Genomic DNA, 22220 nt, shown 5'->3' with positions numbered 1-22220 from the left:
AAGAAACCTAAGAGGCAAATATATATTTTTAGATACATAATTGAAAATTTTCTAAAAAAAGAAGAAGATATATAATTGAAATTGAAAGTCAAAAGATATATAATTGAAATACCAATTATTATATTACAATTTTAAAAACTAAAGTAACTAGCACTCCTATTTGATTCCAATTCAAGTTATCCAACTACAATTTTCTTTTTAAACCAAAAAAATCTAATTTTCTTGATATTATCTTCACCAATAAACACTAGTATTCTTTAACTTTAATTTTCATAAACATTTTCAAACTCTTTTACCCCTCTTTTTCCTATTTTTCTCTCTTCCTTCCATATTCTCCACCACATCTTTAATTTTCTTTCCTTTTTTCTTTTTCATTCCTCATCCTCACACATCTTTTTTTATTGTCCCATTTACCTAAGACTTGCTTTGTCTTTACCCTCTCACACGCTCCTATAATCTTTTACTACAATCTCTTTATATTCTTTTACTTACACTCTTCATTTAACACAAACAACACACACTTCACTTTAAAGTCTTCAAAAAATGCACCAAAACACCACACAAAAATGCTACTTTACTTTACCACCATTACAGATCTGAAACTCCATGAATCTTCAAAACAACAGATTTTGATTTCTGGGTTTTGTTCTTTGGCCTATTGGGTCATAGAAAAACCATTATTTTTTTAAAATTTCCAAAAAAAAAAAATGGGGTCTAGTAGCAGCAAAACCAGCTCCTCTTGTAGCTCTTCATCTTCTTCTTGTAGTTTAAGAAAAGGTCGATCCAAACGGTATAAAGGTTTTCCTTCTTATTGTCTTGGAACAACTTCTGGATCTCGTGACAGTGATAATGATGACCAGGTAAATTTTGTTTTCTTGTTTTAAAATCCAATGTATCTTCTTTTTGTTCTTTTCCTTGTTTTTGGAAAAAATAATGTTTTTTTTTAGTTCATCTTTGAAAAGTATTATGTTTGTGATTGGATTTTGGATTATAAGATGAAGATTGTTACTACTAGGTTCATATTGATAAGGATTGAAACATATTGTTTTATTGTTTCTTTTTGCTGTTAGTTGAATTAGATTTTTAAGAACAGGCATTGTCAAGAATTTTATGCTATTTATCTTGTATTGTAAAAAAATTATATGATTTTATTTAATTTTTTATTCCATGATTGAATTTTTAGTTGTTCATGAATGTATTTGATTTGATTTAAAACGTAATAATGAATGTCACTACTTCCACTACATTAGAGCTGCTTATTATGAGCATAGCTCAAATGGCAATGCCGATATTGTTAGGTTGGACACCACCCGAGTTTGAATCTAAGAGCTCGCTGTTGTGTGTGAGTTTCAGGTGGTACTTGCCACTTCGACCACAAACCAAAAAAGTTATTTATTATGAATTTATTGCATTAACTACTGTTTTGTTCTAACAAAAAACTACTGTTTTGTGCGTCTATTCATTCATGATAAAAAACTATGATGTGGAAATGAAATTTGTTGGTTGGTTTTGTTTGGTTATCCTTTTACATCTTCCATTTTTGTGGTTGTTTCTTTCCTTGCAATTTACGTCTGAAAGATTACCAATAAATCATTTCTTAATAGAGTAAATAAGTAATTTTATAAGCATCTAGAAAAATGGAATATTTGCATTAAAAGTAAAATAAAATAAACCTATGTTAACTATAGTATGTTGATTTCTTCTTATGATTCACAAGTTTTTGATATTTTGTTGTATCATGACATTTTTAGCACCATGTCTCTTATCAGTCTTTCCAATTGTCAGCCTCATTGTCCCATCTAGTTTTTTTTTTTTTTTTTTTTTAAATTATTTTTATTCTTATTATTTGTTTGATATACTTTTTCAAGTTATGAAATGTCTTTCTCTTTTTGTTTTGTTCATAATGTATTAGTAGCATATTTGGTTATTGGTCAAAGTTTTGTGGTAATTGCCTAACTCTAGTTTGCAACACATGCTTTAGGTTTGTAATCAGAATAAAGTAAATGGAAGTGATGTTACATACACCAGCAGCAATGAAATTGACTCGGATGAAGTGAAATCAGAGTCTTTTAGAAAAGTTAAACCTGAAGAAATACCTTGTATGCCTTCTAACATTGATCTTGATGAGTGGAGTCGGACCGAATCCAGAACCGCTAGCAGCTCTGCACATGGTTCTTCAACTCAGTCCACAAACCCTGCAAGTCGGTTCCTTTCTCGTTTTAGCATCATTCCAGGAAATATAAGCTTCAGACTTAGCAGAACCACCAGTTTAGGGTCATCTCGACCTTGTCCTGTTTCATCGGCAAGTCTTTCGATATTTAACAATGAAGACGAGCTTAGTCTGCATCCACGGCCTCATGGAAGTTTGACTAATAGAAATGAAACTCAACAATGTAATGGCTTGCTTAATGCATCTTTTGTTAATCGAGTCCCTATAGAGAATCGTGAAAATGCTTCTAATAATTTAAGTTCAAATGTCCCGACATTCGGTTTGGATCGCAACTTGTCGAGTCCAATGCTGTCTCCTATCCAAGATATGGTTAGAGATGGATATGCTACGCGAGACATGCCCGGTGTGAACATGTTTTCTACAAGAATTCATACTGAGACAGGAAATGCTGAGACTAGACAAATAGATAGACGAAATGGTGCCCGAGAACCTGTTGATCGCAATGTTCGTTTCAGCCGAACTTTAAGTGTCGGAAGGCTTCGTGATAGAGTTCACCGCCGATCAGGATTGGCTGACTTCAACTTTTGCCCTCTGCAACAAGAGAGAGAACTGAGAGATGCTAGTGAGGATAATGGAAGACAAATAGGGGAGAGGGGTACAAGAGTATCACCATCTGATCGTAATGCTTTAAATTCTCATACTACATCTGGATATCCTCTACCAAACATGTCTAGCTCTCCATTTACCACCCAAGACTATGAGGTCGAGGCTTCAAGGTCAAGAGAAACTAGATATCAGGATCTACTGGAACATAGGTCCAATTTCCTCGAACGGAGAAGAAGAATACGATCTCAGGTTTGTGTATTTTCTGAACTTTTGGTAACAGCTAACGATTAAATAATTTGTCTAGTATAACCTTATAATTGAAAAACAAAAGTTTTGGCCAAGATAGGTTTGATAATGGCATAAATAATTGAATTATGAGATTTTGATTATAAAAAATGAACCACTACGATCTGGAGTAACTTTGATGGAAACATCTGTAATGACTCTTTCTCAATGTCCTGGATTTATTCAAAGTTAATGATCGTCATTTCGAATGGCTTAGGTTCGTGCTCTTCAGCGGTTGGGTAGCCGGTTCGAAAATCTTTCTGGACATGACAGATCGTGTATCTTGTCTGGTCAACATAGAAACGGTCGTTGTACATGCAGATTAACTAGTCGCGATAACAATTCAAATTCAAATGATGATACAAATGCTAGAGCTAGCATATCAAGAATTGTTATGCTAGCTGAAGCCTTATTTGAGGTAAATTTAATACACTCTTATTAGCTATTTTTGAGGCTATTCATTATATTTATATAACTTGAATATTTGGTGCATACTTTTATTAGGTTCTGGATGAAATTCACCAGCAATCAGTGGTTTTATCTTCCCGCCCTTCTGTATCTTCTATCGGATCTGTTCCTGCACCTGCCGAAGTTGTCGAATCCTTACCTGTCAAATTATACACTAAGTTGCAAAAACATCAAGAAGAGCCTGTACAGTAAGTGTTCTGGCTTACCCATCACCTGCTGTCATTCTTTCAAACGACTTCTTAGGATTTTTTTTCCCGCTTTCTTGCACACTTCCAATTTCTTTTATTTAGTACAAATTGTTTCTCTTTCATTTGATGTGATTTGAGTTACATGTAAGATAAAATTTAAACCGCGCACAACGGTTCCAAAGCAATATTAAAAGGGAGAATGCAAACAATGAAAAATAGTTTCTAGTCTTGTCTTAGGAGACCACTACCGTGATCATAATGTGCATTTTTGTGTGTCATCACATTCTAATAGTTTGTGCATTTTACTAATATTGGTTTATGCTAATTGGTTTTGGTAATTCTTTAATTTCACAGATGCTATATATGCCTTGTGGAGTATGAAGATGGAGACAGCATGCGAGTACTGCCTTGCCATCATGAATTTCATACAACATGTATAGACAAGTGGCTGAAAGAGGTTCACAGGTATGTCATATTAGGAATTATGGATCTTCTTCTGGTTAACATTAACAATACAAACTTCAAATGCATATTAAAAAGTTGTTGCTGCTTGTTGCATATAGCCCTGCCAAGTTAGTGTAGTATATGCATGTGATGGAGATAAATAAACAAATGATACCAAACCAACAAAAAATTGTATTTAACAGTCCATAGACCACTATAAAATGACCAATATTGTTACTTCAATAAATAACAATTTCCCTTAGCTCCAACTTTCTTTCAAAAAATTACAGAATTTTACAGAAACTATAGCAAGCATGCTGTTCAGGCTCCATCATAAATCTTATATAGGAGCTTTTTAGCAATAACTCATGCCAATTCATTTCATATGAACACCTTTATGTGGTCCCTCCTATAATAAATGTTGAAATTCTTCTCCATCTTCAAATTCATCTTTACATGCTTTCTTTAAAAAAAAAATCATCTAAACATGCTCTGATTTTTTCATGCCACTATCCTTTAATTTGTGCAATAAAAATAATTATGTTAGTAACTTTACCTTATATGGGACTGACTCCACATGTGATAGAGATTTGTATTGGAAATGTGCATCTTTAACTTTTTGTATATTATTATTATTCCACAGGGTATGTCCACTATGTCGAGGGGACATTTGTATATCAGATTCACTACCAACAGAGAACTAAAGTTGCAAATTGTTAATCACAATATACGCTTTATGTAACTATGTGTATCAGAATCAGCTCAACCTTGTATTCTCATTGTTGTCAATGATTATTTGTTCCAATTTCTCAATAATAAACATCATACATTGATAGCATACAGTGAAGAAAAATCTTCCTCTAATTGACACAGTGAAGATGGCTCTTGATTCACTGATGTAACTGCGTGATACTGATACAGTTACATGTAGTTAATAATATCAACTATTAATTTGATATCAGACGGCTCAAATTTCACGTCAACCAAATCAATTTTCAATAATCTTTGTGCATGTTTGGCATGAATATCACAGTAGGTTTGTAAGAATCGCAGCGAGTCACTTTGATTTTACAAAAGCTACTCAGTGCATGTTTGGTATCGGGTGAGTCTGTCGAAATCATGGTGAGCCACCATGATTTGGCAAAAGTTGCAAAGAGCCCACCATTATACTAAACAACACAATGTAGTTTTTACAAGATCACAATGGCTTACTTTGATCATGACAATGTGATATCAAACATACACTTTGCACGCAACTGTTGAGGAATTCGGTTCTCGAAAAAGATGGGATGGATTGCAGGCTATTGTCCGTTCCTTATTGAGTAATTCTGCCTACATGTTGCACTAAAAAAAGGTCCTTATTGAGTACATCCTCCGGTCACTATTATAAGCAAAAATCTACATTTTAGATTCATTCATTTAATGATGCACATGGTCTTTATTATAGACCACATACATCATTAAATAAATGAACCTAAAATGTAGTTTTTTTGCTTATATTAGTGACCGGAGGGTGTATACGACATACTTTTGTTTTCTCCACATCTGTGAAACTTACATGATTACACAAAAGGAGGGAGAAAAGCCAGTCAAATCATTTCTCTTTTTCTCTTCATCATAAAAACTAAGGAAATTATTGATTTTAACAAAGCATCTTTGACCAAGTGCTTGAAATTGTTGATTTTAACCAAGTGCACGCGTGTAACATACTTTAACTTTTCAGAGGAAAAAAGGGAAAAAGGTAAAGAAACATTTGAAGTGTAGTGTGAGAGCCTGAGAGGAGATAAGGAAGTTGTCTAGTAGATTGTGGGAGTGGTAATTTCCTATTGTCTCCAAACTAAAAAAAGAACAAATAACTGTGGTTTGTACAACCTGGTCTGCCTAGTTTTGTTTTTTGTTGTCTGGTTAAAGTTGATCTCATGTAGAATCTCCATTCAGTGCTGCTGCCACACCTTTGTAGTATATGTTTGGTGGTACACCAAAAAAATGTGATTTGAAAAATAAAACTAGAAGTAGTTAAACAACACTCATAGGTGTATGTTACAAAGAGCAAAATTTGGAGAGCTCACATAAGGTTCAAAGTAGACATCACCTAGAAAACATTAGAAGTTATCGGTTTTTTTTGTTGTAATGTCTAAGATGGTCCTTGTCAATTTGGACAAAACAAGAGAAAATAAATGGGTTTACTCGTTTGTCAAATAGTCATCACTCATCAATTAAGTTATAACCTCAATCATGAGGATTAACAATGACTTCTACTTCTAAAAGGCAGTCGTTGGTGTATTGGTTAAAATTTATATTGGCCTATATGGTCCATGGAACCTACATAATTTGGTGGAATCTATATGAATTTAAATAGAAGTGTCAAATTATGTGTGGTATTTTGAGGGAAGATTGAGTGTGTTAGAGAGTGTGTTTCTACTTTGAGTAGTGATATTTGAACAACCATTTCCAACAACTTTTGTAACAACTCCTTTTCTCTCTATTTTCATTGGTCAAAAACAATGGAGAGAAAAAGGAAGAGAGAGAATAAAAGCATAATGTGAGTATGAGAGAGAAAGTTGTCAAAAAGTTGTCACAAATTGGTTGTACAAATATCATTTCTCTTCTATTCCCTCCGTTTTTTAATATAAGCAAAAGTCACTTTTTAGATTCATTCATTTAATGATGTATGTGGTCCATATTATGAATCACATACATCATTAAATGAATGAACTTAAAAAGTGACTTTTGCTTATATTTAAAAACGGATGGAGTACTTTCTAGCATTATTTTGACTCTTAAAGACACATTTTGCGCATGTCCAAAATTTGATAACCTCATGTAGCGCATTAAATCGTGGATAGACTAATTGTTAAAATCAATCAGATATGTGAAAGATATATATATATACATACATACATACATACATACATAAATAAAAATGGTTAATTGCACTTTTTTCTTTTAATATCGAATGCTTGGTCTTCTATTTTCATACTTGTTTTTTGAACCAAACTATTTTCATACTTGTTGTAATTTTGGTTCTAACCATACTTTTTTCTTTCTTCACTGAATTGATGATTTTTGACATAAAATAATAATAATTTTAAGCTAAAATGGTTAATGAGCTACGTCAAAGGATGGATCCTTTGAAAGAACCTAAATTTGACTGTTGAATGAACAATTCTTGATCGCTAAACTTGCTTTGCTTGTGTTTGGTTATGCGGTGAGAATTGATTTTTGTTAGATTCTCACTAAAAGTGATTTGTGATTTTGTAAAAAGAAAAAAAGAGATTTGTGTTTGTATACATTTATATAAAAGTGAGTTGAACTATAAATTTGTGCGTGAAACAAATCTAAAATCAAAAGCTACATACCTTAACTTCAAATAGAATTAATTTTGGAGGCAATCAATTATACTAGACAATAACCAAACATATCAAAATCAATTCTACATGTCTAGAATCAATTTTGATTAGTGGAATCAAACATACATCCAGTGGAATTCCGGCTTCCAAGGCTCTTTTCCTCTGCCCAAAGGTAAACACCAAACAAAAAAAAAACTAAATTTTGATTTTAGGGTTAATTAAGTTTTTAGTCCCTATAAATATTCACAGTTTTCTTTGTTAGTCCATACAAAATAAAATCACACTTTTTAGTCCCTGTGACATTTTCCTTAAGCATTTTAGGGACCAAAAATGTTGATGAAATTTTTTTACAGGGACTAAAAATGTTGATGGAAAATTTTAGAGGGACTAAAAAGTGTGATTTTATTTTGTAGGGACTAAAAACAAAACTGTGAATATTTATAGGGACTAAAAACTTAATTAACTTGTGCCCTAAGGGCACAAGTTAAGAAACTAAAAATGAAATTAAAAAGTAACTTTTCTATTGAAAAGACAAAATTTTAAATTTTTAATATATTGAATGGACATTTTCCAAGAAAAAATTTCTATGTTTAGTTTCTAAACTTGTTCTTTTGAGCACAAGTTAACATTTCCCTTTTTTTTATATGCTAAAAATCACAACTTTGAAATCAAAATTACAACAAATAAAAAAATTCAATTAAAAAAGAAAACGACCATTTTCATGAGTTTGACAAAATAGGGGACAAAAATTCAGTTACCTCAGAATAAACTAAGACAGAGAGAACAACACTGAGTTAAATTGAGTTGAGTTGCTGAACGAGTTTGAATGAGTTTGAGTAAAAAGGTGGTAGAACGGTAACAAAATTGTGAACGAAAATGAAGAACACAACCGAAGATGCTACTTCCACACAAGATCTCGACCCACAAAGCGACCACAGCTCCGATTACTTACCCCAACCACAACCCCGCCGTTTACGTGGCTTCGCCGCCACGGCAGCGGGGACAAATTCCACCGGAAAAGGAAAAAAAGAGCGAGAGAAAGAAAAGGAACGAACGAAGCTCCGGGAACGACACCGTCGAGCTATCACGAGTAGAATGTTAGCTGGACTCCGTCAGTATGGTAATTTCCCTCTCCCGGCGCGTGCTGATATGAATGATGTACTTGCTGCTCTCGCGCGTGAAGCTGGTTGGATTGTTGATGCTGATGGAACTACCTATCGCCAGTGTCTCCCTCCTTCCAACATGGTTGCTTTCCTTCTTTTTATATTTCAATTTTGATGATTACTTCTGATTGAAGGCGTGTCCGGTGTCTGTGTTCGTGCTTTCAATTTAGAACCTACCTAGCACCGCATTTTTAACAACTTAATTTGCAGATTATAGCATAATCGCTTATTGTAATAAGCGTTTATGTATAAGTTATTTCCATAACAAAAGATATAAAGTGAAATTGTTGTCATATAAGTTGCTTTCATAAGCCATTCGAGAGTTTATGAAAATAAGCTGAACACGGCTTATCAACATGTTTGAAGCTGTTTTTATAAGTCCTCTCAAACAGTCTCACAAGTGCTCATGCTTGTACATAAGCTCAAATAAGCCAATCCAAATAGGCCCTTAGTTAGTTATTGCTTAGAGTTTTTTATTTTGGTCTTAATCGGGGAAATCCAGTGATTGATTCGGAAGTAAGTAAACTCTGATAGAGTATTATTTCAGCAAGAAGTACTAGCCAAGCTATCCGACCTTAACTAAAATGCTTTAATCACTTGAGCTGAACTACATGATTTAGTTGGTGCTTAGATTGATCATAAGAAAATAAATAAATCAATATGTTGAAATGTTGGGTTGGGAAATATTTTGTTAACAATTTTTTATTCTTTAGTGTTTATGTTTGATTAAGGTTTTATTATCCAGGGATCATTTGCCGCAAGGTCAGTTGAAAGTCAACCATCTGGTGGTACTTTGAGAACTTGTTCGGTTAAGGAAACACTAGAGAATCAGTCACCGGGACTTAGAGTTGATGAATGTGTGTCACCTGCATCTATTGATTCTGTTTTAATTGCAGAAAGGGACTCAAAGAATGGAAACTATGCAAGTGTAAGCCCAATCAATTCAACTGACTGCTTGGAGGCTGATCAGGTGATTTTGGTGACTAATTCAATCATTTTGTTGCTTTTGTATCATTTTGATTTGATGCATATTTATTCGTAAAAATTTGCATGTTTGACTGTTATCCTCACTGTTTTTCTAGTTTCTGTTGATATGATATCGGAAATCTGATCAATTAATTCACTCAGCATAATCAAATTCTCTGGTCTGGTGTTTATTGATATACTATTGGTTGAAGATTGTAAATTAGACATTCTTAAACTATACTTTTCTAACGAGCCAAAGTTGCGAACCAATTGCATAAAGCTTATTTCATTGTATGTTAGTGTTTTTAACCCAAGTGGTGTGTTTAAATTTATAATGTGGATGTCGAGAAGTGATTGAACAGGACCATCTAAATTTGTAATTTATTGATGCAGCTTATGCAAGATATTCATTCAGGGGTGCATGAAAATGACTTCAATTGCACACCGTATGTTCCTGTTTACATAAAACTCCCAGTAAGTGTCTCGTATTTGTTGTTTGCTTAATGTTTAGCTAGCTTCCAACCTATGTAATAAGTTCTAGACAAAAAAATGTGTACTTACAGGTTTCACTTAGCGTGACCTTTTGAGGCTTTAACTCTGTTTGCCTTGTATTTGATCACAGGGTTTCTAAAATTAGCTTTTTATTGCAGGCTGGTATTATTAACAAATTTTGCCAGTTGATGGATCCTGAAGGCATTAGGCAGGAGCTAATCCATATTAAGTCCTTAAATATTGATGGTGTTGTTGTGGATTGTTGGTGGGGCATTGTTGAAGGCTGGAACTCCCAGAAATATGTGTGGTCTGGGTATAGGGAGCTTTTTAGTATAATTAGAGAATTCAAGCTGAATATACAGGTATATATTTTAATTGTTCATATCCTATCATGTTATACACGCATCCATCCTTCAAAATGGAAAATTTATCTAAAATGATTATGACTTTGACTTGTCAATATATATATATATATATATATATATATATATATATATGTGTGTATATCATGATGATTAATAGGGCCAACCAAATCATTTATTTTCTATTACAAGCGTGTCATTTCTGGTTAGGAATTTTGTTAAAATTAGAGTCCTCCCTATAAAGTTCTTATACTATTACACTACATGAAGGACTGAATAGGGAACACAGAGAATGTGGCGAAGTACAGAGGGCAAATGTAGTGGTTGGATGATGTCAATTGTATTATTTCTTAATTCTTAAATATTTGTTTTCTTTCAGCGTGATAAATAAGATTGTTTCCCTAGCTTGGATAGTATGTGAAAATCAAACATTACATTGTTTTAAAACATGTCAGAAGTTCCTCTAATTGGAAAGCATCTTTAAAATATGTTTTGAAGAGGCATCTTTAACGTTGTTTGATAACCTATCTTGACTCTTACTTCAAATTCTGAAGGTTGTTATGGCATTTCATGAATGTGGAGGGAATGATTCTAGTGATGCATTGATTTCCCTCCCACAATGGGTTTTGGATATTGGAAAAGACAACCAGGACATATTTTTCACAGATCGTGAAGGACGACGAAATACTGAATGCCTATCTTGGGGAATTGACAAAGAGCGAGTTCTCAAAGGAAGAACTGGAATTGAGGTATAAAATATCCAATAGATTTATTTCTCTCATTGATTCAACTATTAAGTGCTAACTACAGTCAAATGCCTGTTATTTATGTTTACATACCAATTTCCAGTGTATCTGCATTTCACCCGAAAGGGAAAAAACATTTGTTTCTTGTTTGTATATGGTTATAGAAGATTTCTGTATTTCATAGATTATATACTCTGTAAGTTAACGTCAATCATCAGTTACATGTTATGTTTTCTTTAATTTTTTTTTTCTTTCTGATTAGCCTTCTGCATTATATACAGGTCTATTTTGATATGATGAGAAGCTTTCGGACAGAGTTTGATGACCTGTTTGCAGAAGGTATGATTGATGCTGTAGAAATTGGTCTGGGAGCATCTGGGGAGCTGAAATACCCTTCCTTTTCAGAAAGGATGGGGTGGAGGTATCCTGGTATTGGTGAGTTTCAGGTACCTCGTTCTTTTGGCCTCATTTCAAAACCGTTGCATTATTCTGAATCATAAATAACAGATGTGCTATTATATTCTATACGTTTGTAAGGAAGTCTGATTTTCTATATAATCATATATGAGCAGTGCTATGATAAATACTTGCAACATAGTCTGCGCAGAGCTGCCAAACTACGCGGTCACTCTTTTTGGGCTAGAGGACCTGATAATGCTGGGCATTACAACTCTATGCCACATGAGACTGGATTCTTTTGTGAGCGAGGTGATTATGACAACTATTATGGACGCTTCTTCTTACATTGGTACTCCCAGACTTTAGTAGACCATGCAGATAATGTTTTGTCTCTTGCAAACCTTGCTTTTGAGGGAACAAAAATTATTGTCAAGGTAGTTTTTCTGGTATATCAGTTTTTCATGTTGTGGTTTTATCTTATAATTGTGGCTAAATTTGGATGATGTTAGTTGCTGCTGGTATTGATTGCATTCATAATTGATAGATGGTACCTAGTGTCAGTTTGGTATGCCCTTTAATATGAGGCATTTACTATACTGTTAAAATTTAAGAGAGACCATTCATAGAATAAATGCTAATGGTGTATAATTTCCTATCCCTTGAATATTAGAGATGTGTAGGACATAAATAAAAATTTGATTTCAAAAAAAGGATAGTAAACAGAAAAAGAGGTCTGGAGTTATCTTGTGAGCTGTGAGAATGTCAGCAAGGAAGTCAGATTCTATCACATCTCAAAGAAAACACTCTCAGAATCAATCGCAGTTTCAAAAATCAATAACAGCTATGGAATAAATGTCCAAGTTGTATGATGGCATTTTCATGCAACAAAAGCCAAAAGAGTCGTAATTATAGTTGAGAGATGCAAGATATTCAAATCTTGTTGGTGAAGGGTTGCAAGAGACTGGAAACCAGGAAGAAAACAAAGGAGGTGAACAAACAATAAGAATGAATAATAAACTTGAAAAGGGAATTACAACCTTAGTTTCACATATGGGGTAAAATTCAATCTCCGGAAGAAGAGGAACGCTACTCTGTAAAACTTAATATCTTATTTACTTTTGTGGCTAGCATTCTAATTTTAGAATTTCAATCTCCCATAAAAGTTTCTCTTTAAGTTTTTACCCCTAAATCAAACATAGACTTGGCGTGCAAGTTTTAACGATACAATTTGGTATTAAGTTTATCCTTGATTTTTCATCCCATTTTAAGGGGATATTGAACTAATAATTGCCTAATAATACAAAATAATTCTTGCTTGTGGTGTTTGCAAAAGCATGACTAATTCAGTCTGTCAAAGTTATTCTATTCTGCAGTGTGGTTTAGTTGAGAAAAGGGTAAATTTGGGCTACAAAGCTCCTACCATATTGGATCCATTTAGGTTTATCGTAGATAGTCTTACCTTTGATTCACGACTCAAACTTGTGACTGAGGTTCCCCTTGGTTGTTACATTAAACTAAGTTTTGTTAATTCCTTTTAATATATTAACGTGGTAATCCTTTATCTGGAATCATAGTTAGTAATAATTTATTTCGGGTACTTGTCTTTATGCACTGCAAATTTTCTGTTAGAATTTCTTTTTGGGGTTGTGTACAGGTAGGAGATCAGAAATCAGGATTTAACTATTCAATGCAAAAAGGACAAATTAAGTTTAATCATAAACTCTTTTATGTTTAGCTGTTTAGTATTAACATTTTAACGTTAGGAAGCATGGTTCTCGCACCACTTAAAAAATACATATCCTGCTATTGAAAGTAAAAGCATGCCAAATGAAGTTGTATCCGACCTTCTCGCTAAACTTAATGAATAAACACTGCAGGTTCCTGCCGTATACTGGTGGTACAAGACTCCTAGTCATGCAGCAGAATTGACAGCAGGATATCACAATCCCACAAATCAGGATGGATACTCTCCTGTGTTTGAGATTCTGAAAAAACACGCTGTCACCATGAAATTTGTCTGCTTAGGATTTAATCCTTCCAACCAGGAAGCTAATGAGTCATTGGTTGATCCAGATGGCCTGAGTTGGCAGGTAATTTTCGTTTTACCACCTTAATCCAGCTTTGAAATAACTTGTATGATGGGTGAAGTGGTATCTTTTTAGATAGTTTGCAACTTTACATTGATTTGCATTACTTATTTTGATCAACTTGGTGCCATGCATGTTTTCATCCATTTGTTACGAATGGTGATTGTACAGGTATTAAACTCAGCTTGGGAACGAGGGTTGATCACTTCTGGAGAGAATGCAATCTTTTGCTATGATAGAGAAAGGTACGAGAGATTGATTGAGATGGCAAAGCCCAGAAATGATCCTGATCACCGGCACTTTTCATTCTTTGTTTATCAGCAACCATCTTTGCTTCAGGGAAATGTTTGCCTGTCAGAATTGGATTTCTTCATCAAATGCATGCATGGTAAGAATCCTTAGAATTCACTTTGATCTATTCAAGTTTTGTATTGTTTCTCTCTAGCAAATATTTTCCATTTTATTTTTATTAAAGCTTTTTATCCTTGCAGGTGAGATGACAGGGAATCTTTAATGGCTGCAAATCTTACTTTTTAACAAGGTCATTTTGTGGGGTGTAATTTACCCTGTTGTTGTGGCTACATAGGGACATGCTTGAAAATTAATAGTTGTCTTCTCTTATTGTAGTGCAATGTCTTCTGTAACAACGGTAGCTATTTATATATAAAATATTTTAAAGATCTGCAGAAGAGCCATAACAACCTCGACATAATTTTACAACTTTTTTTGTTTTTTTTCTTCGATCCTTTTTTTGATAATAAGGTTCAATCCTTTAATTATTAAGATAGAGGAAATATGTATCGAAGATTTTCTGCATAATTTTATTTTTTGATGAACTTCTGCACAAGTCTATTGAGTTGGATTTAGACCGTCATCATCATTCATCACTGGTGTGTTTCTATTCATATATTTGTACCGTAAACGTCAGGCTATATGAGCACATTCCAATAAAATTGAAATTATTAACTTAGGTGAGAATAACAGATTGTAGAAGGTCATTTGCATAGGTCCACCAATAGACCCTTGTTTTTTTGGTTCCATATTTAGACCATCTCCAATGGCCCTATTGAAAGCATATTGAGACTTGTTGAACCATTGGAAGCAAGCCTATTGAAAATGACATGGAGGAGAGAGTAGATGAATACATTCAACATGTTGAATGTTTGTCCCGCATGCCACGTGTTGCAACATGATTGGTTGCTTAGATTTTTCATTTTCTTAATGTTTTGGGATCAATTATTTCATTGCAAATAATTATTTTATTATTTTATTTTTTTTACCAAAATTCGTGATTTTTTTTTCTCTACAGATAGAGACTTGGATCATTTCATTTGGACACAGAAAAAAACCAAATTTTTCACTCTCTTAATCTTATTATTAGCTTTTCTTTTGAAGTTTTAGTCTTTACTTAGTGAAATGGATCCCAATAATAATCAATTCAACAATCAAAATTTTGTTTTTCAAAAAAAACTAAAAAATAAATTGTTAACTGTATTATTTAAATTTAATTATAATCGAATTATGTAATTATAGAAACAAAAATTAAATAAGAATAAAAATAAGAAATAAAAAGTGGTGGGGTAGGGTGTTGAATGAAAACCATTGGAGAGGTAAAAATTGAATTAGTGTTGAATTAAGAGAGAAAAAATGATGTGGAGTGTTGGGGAATTGAAAAAGTGGGTGTTGAAAGTTGTTGAAAGTGTTTTACCATTGTAGATACCATGTATAATGGGCAAAATACATTCAACAACCTTCAACATCCACTTTTTCAATTCCCAACACTCCACATCATTTTCTACTTAATTCAACACCCATTCAATTTTTACCACTCCAATGGTTTTCATTTAACACCCTACCCCACCACTTTTTATTTCTTATTCTTATTTAATTTTTGTTTTTATAATTACATAAAATTATAATTATCGATTATAATTAAATTAAAATAATACAATTAACAATTTATTTTTTAGTTTTTTATGGAAAAACAAAATTTTGTAAAATAATTTATTTTTATTTTCTTAACTTAAAATGTAAAACCAAAATTTGACATGTTTTGAGGATGTTGGTTGGGAAATTGATTTGGATTTTGAGGATGTTGGTTGGAAAATTGATTTGGGTGTTGATAATTGTTCGGATTTTGGTAGTTAAATGGGTAATCAGAAGAATTTTGGGTGTTGAATTGATTATTATTGTGATTCATTTCAAGAGAGTGAAAAACTAATATAAGATTAAGAGAGTGGAAAACTTGGTTTTTGTTTCTGTGTCCAAATCAAATGATCCAAGTCTCTATTTGTAGAGAATTTTTTTTTTACGAATTTTAGTAAAAAAATAAAAAAAATTATTTGCAACGAAATAATTGAGTCCAAAGCATTAAGAAAATATAAATCGAAACTGCCAATTACGTTGCAACACGTGTCCCTCCTATCCCCACAACTTTTTCTCTCTCCGCGTCCTCTGACGCATCACGCGCCCTGTCGGCGCGTGTAATGCACGCGCTAATTTTCAAACAATCAAAACGCGACGCGTGGCTCGGCGTGGCAGGATTCAACATGTTGAAGTCATTCATGTACTCTCTCCTCCACCTCATCTTCAATACTCTCTCCTCCAATGGTTCAACAAGCTTAAACACCCTTTCAATAGGGTCATTGGAGATGGTCTTAGGGGGCTCCCATTGTTAATATGAAACTATGGATTTATGTTTCTCTATATAGTATTTCAATGCATGCATGCTTCTTCTCAATTTCCAGTTTGGTCCACATAGTTTGTTGACGGCATTATCTTCCAGTTTAAATAATATTATCTTCCTCAAGTTGCCTCCTTTGAGAGGTCCATATGTAGTATTACATGAGATAGCAGCCAAAAAGAAAATGGAGAATCGTGTAGTTAAAATGTAGCACTGTCACAGTTTGGCTCCCATGCCATGCATGTGACGTGCTTCGTCTCTGTCTGTTCATTCAATATTGACTTGAATTTTGAATATAATATCTTATTTTTGTATGTGTGGAGTTACTATACTAGTATTTAAACGCATGCTTCCTCTCTATTCCCACATAACTATCGAACACAAACAAAACTGAATAGCATAAACCACACACACTTTCTTCTATACCAAATGAAATCTTTTTCTTTGTTGTCACCTACATTTTTATACCTTCATCTTCTTTTTCTTTTTACCTTAAATTTAATGTGGTTTGACACAAACAAAGTTGTGGCAGTGGCTGCATTAGGAAACCAATCAGATCATTTGGCATTGCTCAAATTCAAAGAATCAATATCAAGTGATCCATATAAAGCTTTTGAATCTTGGAATTCTTGCAGCCCAATGCATCAAATGGTTACAGGCAGGATATCAGTTACATGGATCTTTATCTCCCTATGTTGGTAATCTCACTTTTCTGATAAATCTCAACCTTCAAAACAATAGTTTCTCTGGAGAAATTCCACAGGAGTTGGGTCAGTTGCTACAACTGCAACAACTTTATCTCCTTAATAACTCGTTTACAGGAGAAATTCCTAGAAACTTGACATATTGCTCCAATCTCATAGACTTTATTTTGGGAGGGAACAATTTGATTGGGAAAATACCAATTGAAATTGGCTCTTTGAAAAAGCTTCATTCATTCGCCCTTTTTGGTAACAATTTAACTGGAGGGATCCCTTCATCCATAGGGAATCTTTCATCCTTAATGCGTTTTACGTGTGCTTCTAACAAATTAGGAGGAGATATTCCACAAGAAATATGTCGCCTCAAAAACTTGACATTTTTATCTTTTGGTGAGAACAATTTGTCTGGTAAGATTCCATCTTGTCTTTATAATATCTCATCACTTGTTGTCTTTTCAGTAACAAACAATAACTTTCATGGCTCTCTTCCACCCAACATGTTCAATACCCTCCTTGATCTTAAAATATTAAATTTTGGAGGAAATCAATTCTCAGGTACAATCCCTGTTTCGATTGCAAATGCTTCTGCCATACAATTACTAGACATAGGAACAAACAAATTAGTTGGACAAGTTCCAAGTCTAGGGAATTTACAACATCTTAGCTTGCTAGATTTACAAGAAAACAATTTAGGTGACAATTCAACTATGGATTTAGAGTTTTTAAAATATTTGACAAATTGCAGCAAACTACACACACTTTCCATATCTGTTAATAATTTTGGAGGTCATTTGCCAAATTCCATAGGAAATTTCTCCACTAAACTTGAAAAACTATATCTTGGGATTAATCAGATATCCGGAAAAATTCCTGTAGAATTAGGACGTCTAGTCGGCTTAACTGTTTTGTCCATGCCACTTAACCAATTTGATGGAATTGTTCCATCTACTTTAGGGAACTTCAAAAATATGCAAATTTTGGATCTAAGCGAAAACAAGTTGTCAGGATATATACCACCCTTCATAGGCAATCTCAGTCAATTGTTTACTTTGGCTTTACCTGGTAATATGTTTCAAGGAAATATTCCTCCAAGCATTGGAAACTGTCAAAAGTTACAATATCTAGATCTTTCTGATAATAAGCTTAGCGGAACCATACCTGTAGAGGTTTTTCATATTTTTTATTTATCAATTGTATTGAACCTGTCACATAACTCTTTGAGTGGTAGCTTACCAAGAGAAGTGGGTATGTTAAAAAATATTGACATGCTAGATCTATCTGAGAATCATCATCTATCTGGTGATATTCCTAGAACTATTGGTGAATGCACAACCTTAGAATACCTTCAATTGCAAGGGAACTCCTTCAGCGGAACAATACCATCCTCTATGGCTTCTCTCAAAGGTCTTCGAAGTTTAGACCTTTCAAGAAATCAATTGTCTGGATCAATTCCTGATGTTATGCAAAATATCTCTGTTTTGGAATATTTGAATGTTTCTTTTAACATGTTGGAAGGAAAAGTACCAACAAATGGTGTATTTGGAAATGTATCCCAAATAGAAGTGACCGGAAACAAAAAGCTTTGTGGAGGTATTAAACATGCAAAACGACACAAGTTCAGGTTGATAGCAGTGATAGTTAGCGTGGTTTCTTTTCTTCTCATACTTTCATTTATCATAACTATCTACTGCATGAGGAAAAGAAATCCAAAGTGATCTTTTGATTCACCAGCAATTGATCAACTAGATAAGGTTTCATACCAAGAATTACTCCAAGGAACAGATGGGTTCTCGGATAAAAACCTGATTGGATCAGGAAGTTGAGGTGATGTGTTCAGAGGAAATCTTGTGTCAGAAGACAATGTTGTTGCTGTAAAGGTCTTCAACCTCCAAAAAAATGGAGCTCACAAGAGTTTCATTGTTGAATGTAATGCACTCAAAAATATTAGACACCGAAATTTAGTTAAGATTTTAACATGTTGTTCTAGTACAGATTACAAAGGTCAAGAATTTAAAGCTCTGGTTTTTGATTACATGAAAAATGGAAGCTTAGAACGATGGCTACATCCTAGGAATTTAAATGCAGAGACTCCAACAACATGGGACCTTGGTCGTAGATTAAACATCATTATCGATGTTGCTTCTGCATTACATTATCTTCATCGAGAATATGAGCAATTGGTCCTTCATTGTGATCTAAAGCCAAGCAATGTCCTTCTTGATTATGACATGGTTGCTCATGTGAGTGATTTTGGAATAGCAAGACTCGTTCAAGCCATTGATGGTACCTCTCATAAGGAAACTAGTACAACTGGAATAAAAAGAACTGTTGGCTATGCTCCTCCAGGTATATATGTTCTAAATTCTTGAGTCTCCCATTATTTCTTTGAATCCTCGTTTGTTTTAGTATAAAGTTGATATTACACTAGGGACATATTATTTGTTAAGAAGTAATCTCAAACTCCATGAAAGTAGACAATGAGCCTTATATAGAGTGACAAGAAGGAATTATATTATTCACAAAATTTGAGTATTACAATGAATTACTATAGCCTTATAGAGTGTGAACAACTCTAACTCAACTACAGTTACTAACTAACTATACCTAACCAATACAACTTACTAATTCTGTTACAACAGTTAAACTAGTTATATTTCACACAAGTACTTGCTACACAAGTAACACCTATATCTCAAGTTAATTATCCTTTAACGGTATTAACAACTTTTGTTTCATGTTTTAGATTATGGAATGGGTTCTGAAGTGTCAACATCTGGTGACATGTATAGCTTTGGAATCCTTATGTTGGAAATACTTACCGGTAGAAGACCCACCAATGAAGTCTTTCAAGATGGTCAAAATCTGCATAACTTTGTAGAAACTTCATTTCCTCGTAACATTATAGAGATTTTGGACCCACAGCTTGTAGCAAGAGATGTAGAAGTAGCAATAGAAGATGGAAAACGTGTGAATCTTATTCCATGGGTAGAGGAATCCTTAGTTTCACATTTTAGAATTGGACTTACTTGTTCAATGGAATCACCGAAAGAAAGAATGAATATTATGGATGTTACTCAAGAGCTTAACACAATCCGAAAGGCCTTTCTCGCTGGTGAGATAAACTCATTTATTTATATGCTTAATTGAATCATACAAACTCGTTAGTTGCTTATGGAATTAAAATTTGAATTTCAGGTTTTCGTACTCCTAGTAATTAAGTTGAACAGCATTTACAAGTCATTATGGAAAGGGAGGTTTTGCATCATGATGTACTTTTTTGAAGAAACTGCATGGTCCAACTGGAACATGAGGCAATGCTTAGTTTACTGGTTTGTTATTCACTTAATTCTGGTAGAAACATTTGATTCTGTGCAATAGTTTTTGTATAAGTAAACAATATTGTTTGTATTGCTTTCTAATTTAATGAAGTGAGAATTTATATACTTCTCCCATAGTTATGTGCCATTGTGTTCAACGTAGATTTGTATGCAAGCTATTATGCTATCAAAGCCTAAAACAACCCAAAATTTATAAGAAAGCAGACATTTCAAATTGCTTCCATATATTCCTAGCGAGCATATAATAATTACAGCTGCATTTATAAATCTGATATACAGAAAAAACCTATAGGGAATTTGTTTCATAAACTTCTGTTATTCCTGATCAACATTGTGGAAATTGTATTCATAGTTGCATAGTGAATATGGAATTGAAGCAAATGCTTATGTTGCTAGAGTCATTGATACTAGGAATCGGGTCCATCAGCGTGTCCACAAGGTTGTTGATAATCCTTTTATGATCACATCTAATAGTAATGCCATTCTTGCAACTTTCATTCTTGATATGTATTCAAAATGCGGTAGCTTGAATATTGCAAGAGACGTGTTAAATAAAATGCCGAAGTGAAACATTTTTGCTTGGAAATGTTACCATGGTGAATATCGATTAATGCTTATAGTCAATATGAGAGGGATAGGAAGCCGCTTGATATATTTTTCGACATGTTTGCTGACAGCCATGGTCCTGATAAGGCTGCTTTTCTGAGTGTGTCGAGTGTTTGTGTCCATTAGTCCTGATAAGACTGAAAGAGAGCATTGTATGGATGAAGACCCACTGATGAAGATTTTGGACCCACATCTTGTATCAAGAGATGCAAAAGTAGAAATACAAGATGGAAACAATGAGAATCTTATTCCAAGTGTAGAGAAGTGCTTAGTTTCACTGTTTAGGATTGATATTTCCTCTAATAACGGATGAGTTGTTAAAACAACCACAATTTATCACCTTAATTGAGTGTGCATATTACAGCTTAAGTTCAGTTAGTCTGTTGACCTTGTTAATTTTCAATTTATAATCAGTTAGCTTGTTAGAGCTTAACTTTGGTTTTTGATTAAACAGTAATTAGATAGCTATAGATACGGATTTCTAATATTACCTTTAGCCAGTTCAATGTAATGAGAATAGTCTACTCTCTATTTCCGATTTCACATTCAATTTTTCCGATATTTCCTCTTCAATGTCAATAAAGAACTCTACATCTAATTTGTTATCAGTGCCTTAAATAACTCAAAAATTATGAGAAGGAAAACATATCAATTTGCTTCTGTATATTCATACTAAGCATATCATAATAACAATAGCATTTACAAATCCAGACAAAAAATTAATCGCTATGGCAAATTTTGAGTAGACACACTTGTACAAGCCTCTCTACTAATGCACCAGACACTACTCCTGCTTGGTGTAGCTATTATCACATCTTGGGATTTAGCATCAAATGATTTGAGCTCTAAATCTGAAGTACTGTCACAACATTGTCCATCTGCTTTGTTCATCTTTTGAAGTAAGGATTGCTTAATATGTGAATCCACCATCCAAGTTTCAGAGATATTATTTATTCCAGGGGAGCAACTTAGTGAGTTAGAACTGCTTAGACAATCCTCTTGTAATATATCTCCTATTCTAGACAATATGCTGAATCCTAAATTTCCAAGAACTCTTGAATAAGCTTCCAAAATAGAATGTCCAATATCCTACAAAGATAACAGCATACATTAAATCACATTACCACTGTACAACAAATTGGCTTGATTAACCATTGGTTTCTTTA

The 22220-nt window shown here is 33.6% G+C and overlaps 3 protein-coding genes and 1 pseudogene across 3 annotated transcripts; all 4 read left to right on the top strand.

Annotated features, from left to right (window-relative positions):
* Window positions 1-503: 503 nt before the first annotated feature.
* On the top strand, window positions 504-4999 carry LOC146920481 (RING/U-box superfamily protein). Its single transcript, XM_085713891.1, has 6 exons — window positions 504-860; window positions 1982-3025; window positions 3279-3479; window positions 3566-3717; window positions 4072-4182; window positions 4805-4999. Exons 1-6 carry the CDS (start codon window positions 708-710, stop codon window positions 4863-4865), a joined length of 1722 nt encoding a protein of 573 aa, XP_085570017.1. The 5' UTR covers window positions 504-707; the 3' UTR covers window positions 4866-4999.
* A 3275-nt stretch (window positions 5000-8274) lies between these two features.
* Window positions 8275-14406, top strand: BMY2 (beta-amylase 2). The gene is made up of 10 exons (XM_085713890.1): window positions 8275-8756; window positions 9420-9644; window positions 10034-10114; window positions 10291-10494; window positions 11049-11243; window positions 11522-11686; window positions 11813-12073; window positions 13517-13729; window positions 13898-14114; window positions 14218-14406. The coding sequence occupies exons 1-10, from the start codon at window positions 8388-8390 to the stop codon at window positions 14238-14240; spliced, it is 1953 nt and encodes a 650-aa protein (XP_085570016.1). The 5' UTR covers window positions 8275-8387; the 3' UTR covers window positions 14241-14406.
* Window positions 14407-16776: 2370 nt separating this feature from the next.
* LOC146920479 (uncharacterized) lies at window positions 16777-18825 on the top strand (annotated as a pseudogene).
* LOC146920478 (putative LRR receptor-like serine/threonine-protein kinase At3g47570) lies at window positions 16777-20564 on the top strand. Its single transcript, XM_085713887.1, has 3 exons — window positions 16777-19456; window positions 19854-20222; window positions 20306-20564. Exons 1-3 carry the CDS (start codon window positions 19144-19146, stop codon window positions 20326-20328), a joined length of 705 nt encoding a protein of 234 aa, XP_085570013.1. The 5' UTR covers window positions 16777-19143; the 3' UTR covers window positions 20329-20564.
* Window positions 20565-22220: the final 1656 nt, after the last annotated feature.

Source organism: Medicago sativa, chromosome 5 (genome assembly GCF_051527215.1).
Source record: "Medicago sativa cultivar Bolivia chromosome 5, Bolivia_mono, whole genome shotgun sequence".
Classification (NCBI taxonomy): domain Eukaryota; kingdom Viridiplantae; phylum Streptophyta; class Magnoliopsida; order Fabales; family Fabaceae; genus Medicago; species Medicago sativa.
Note: the sequence above shows the minus strand (reverse complement) of the source record. Positions and strands in the feature narration are given on the sequence as shown.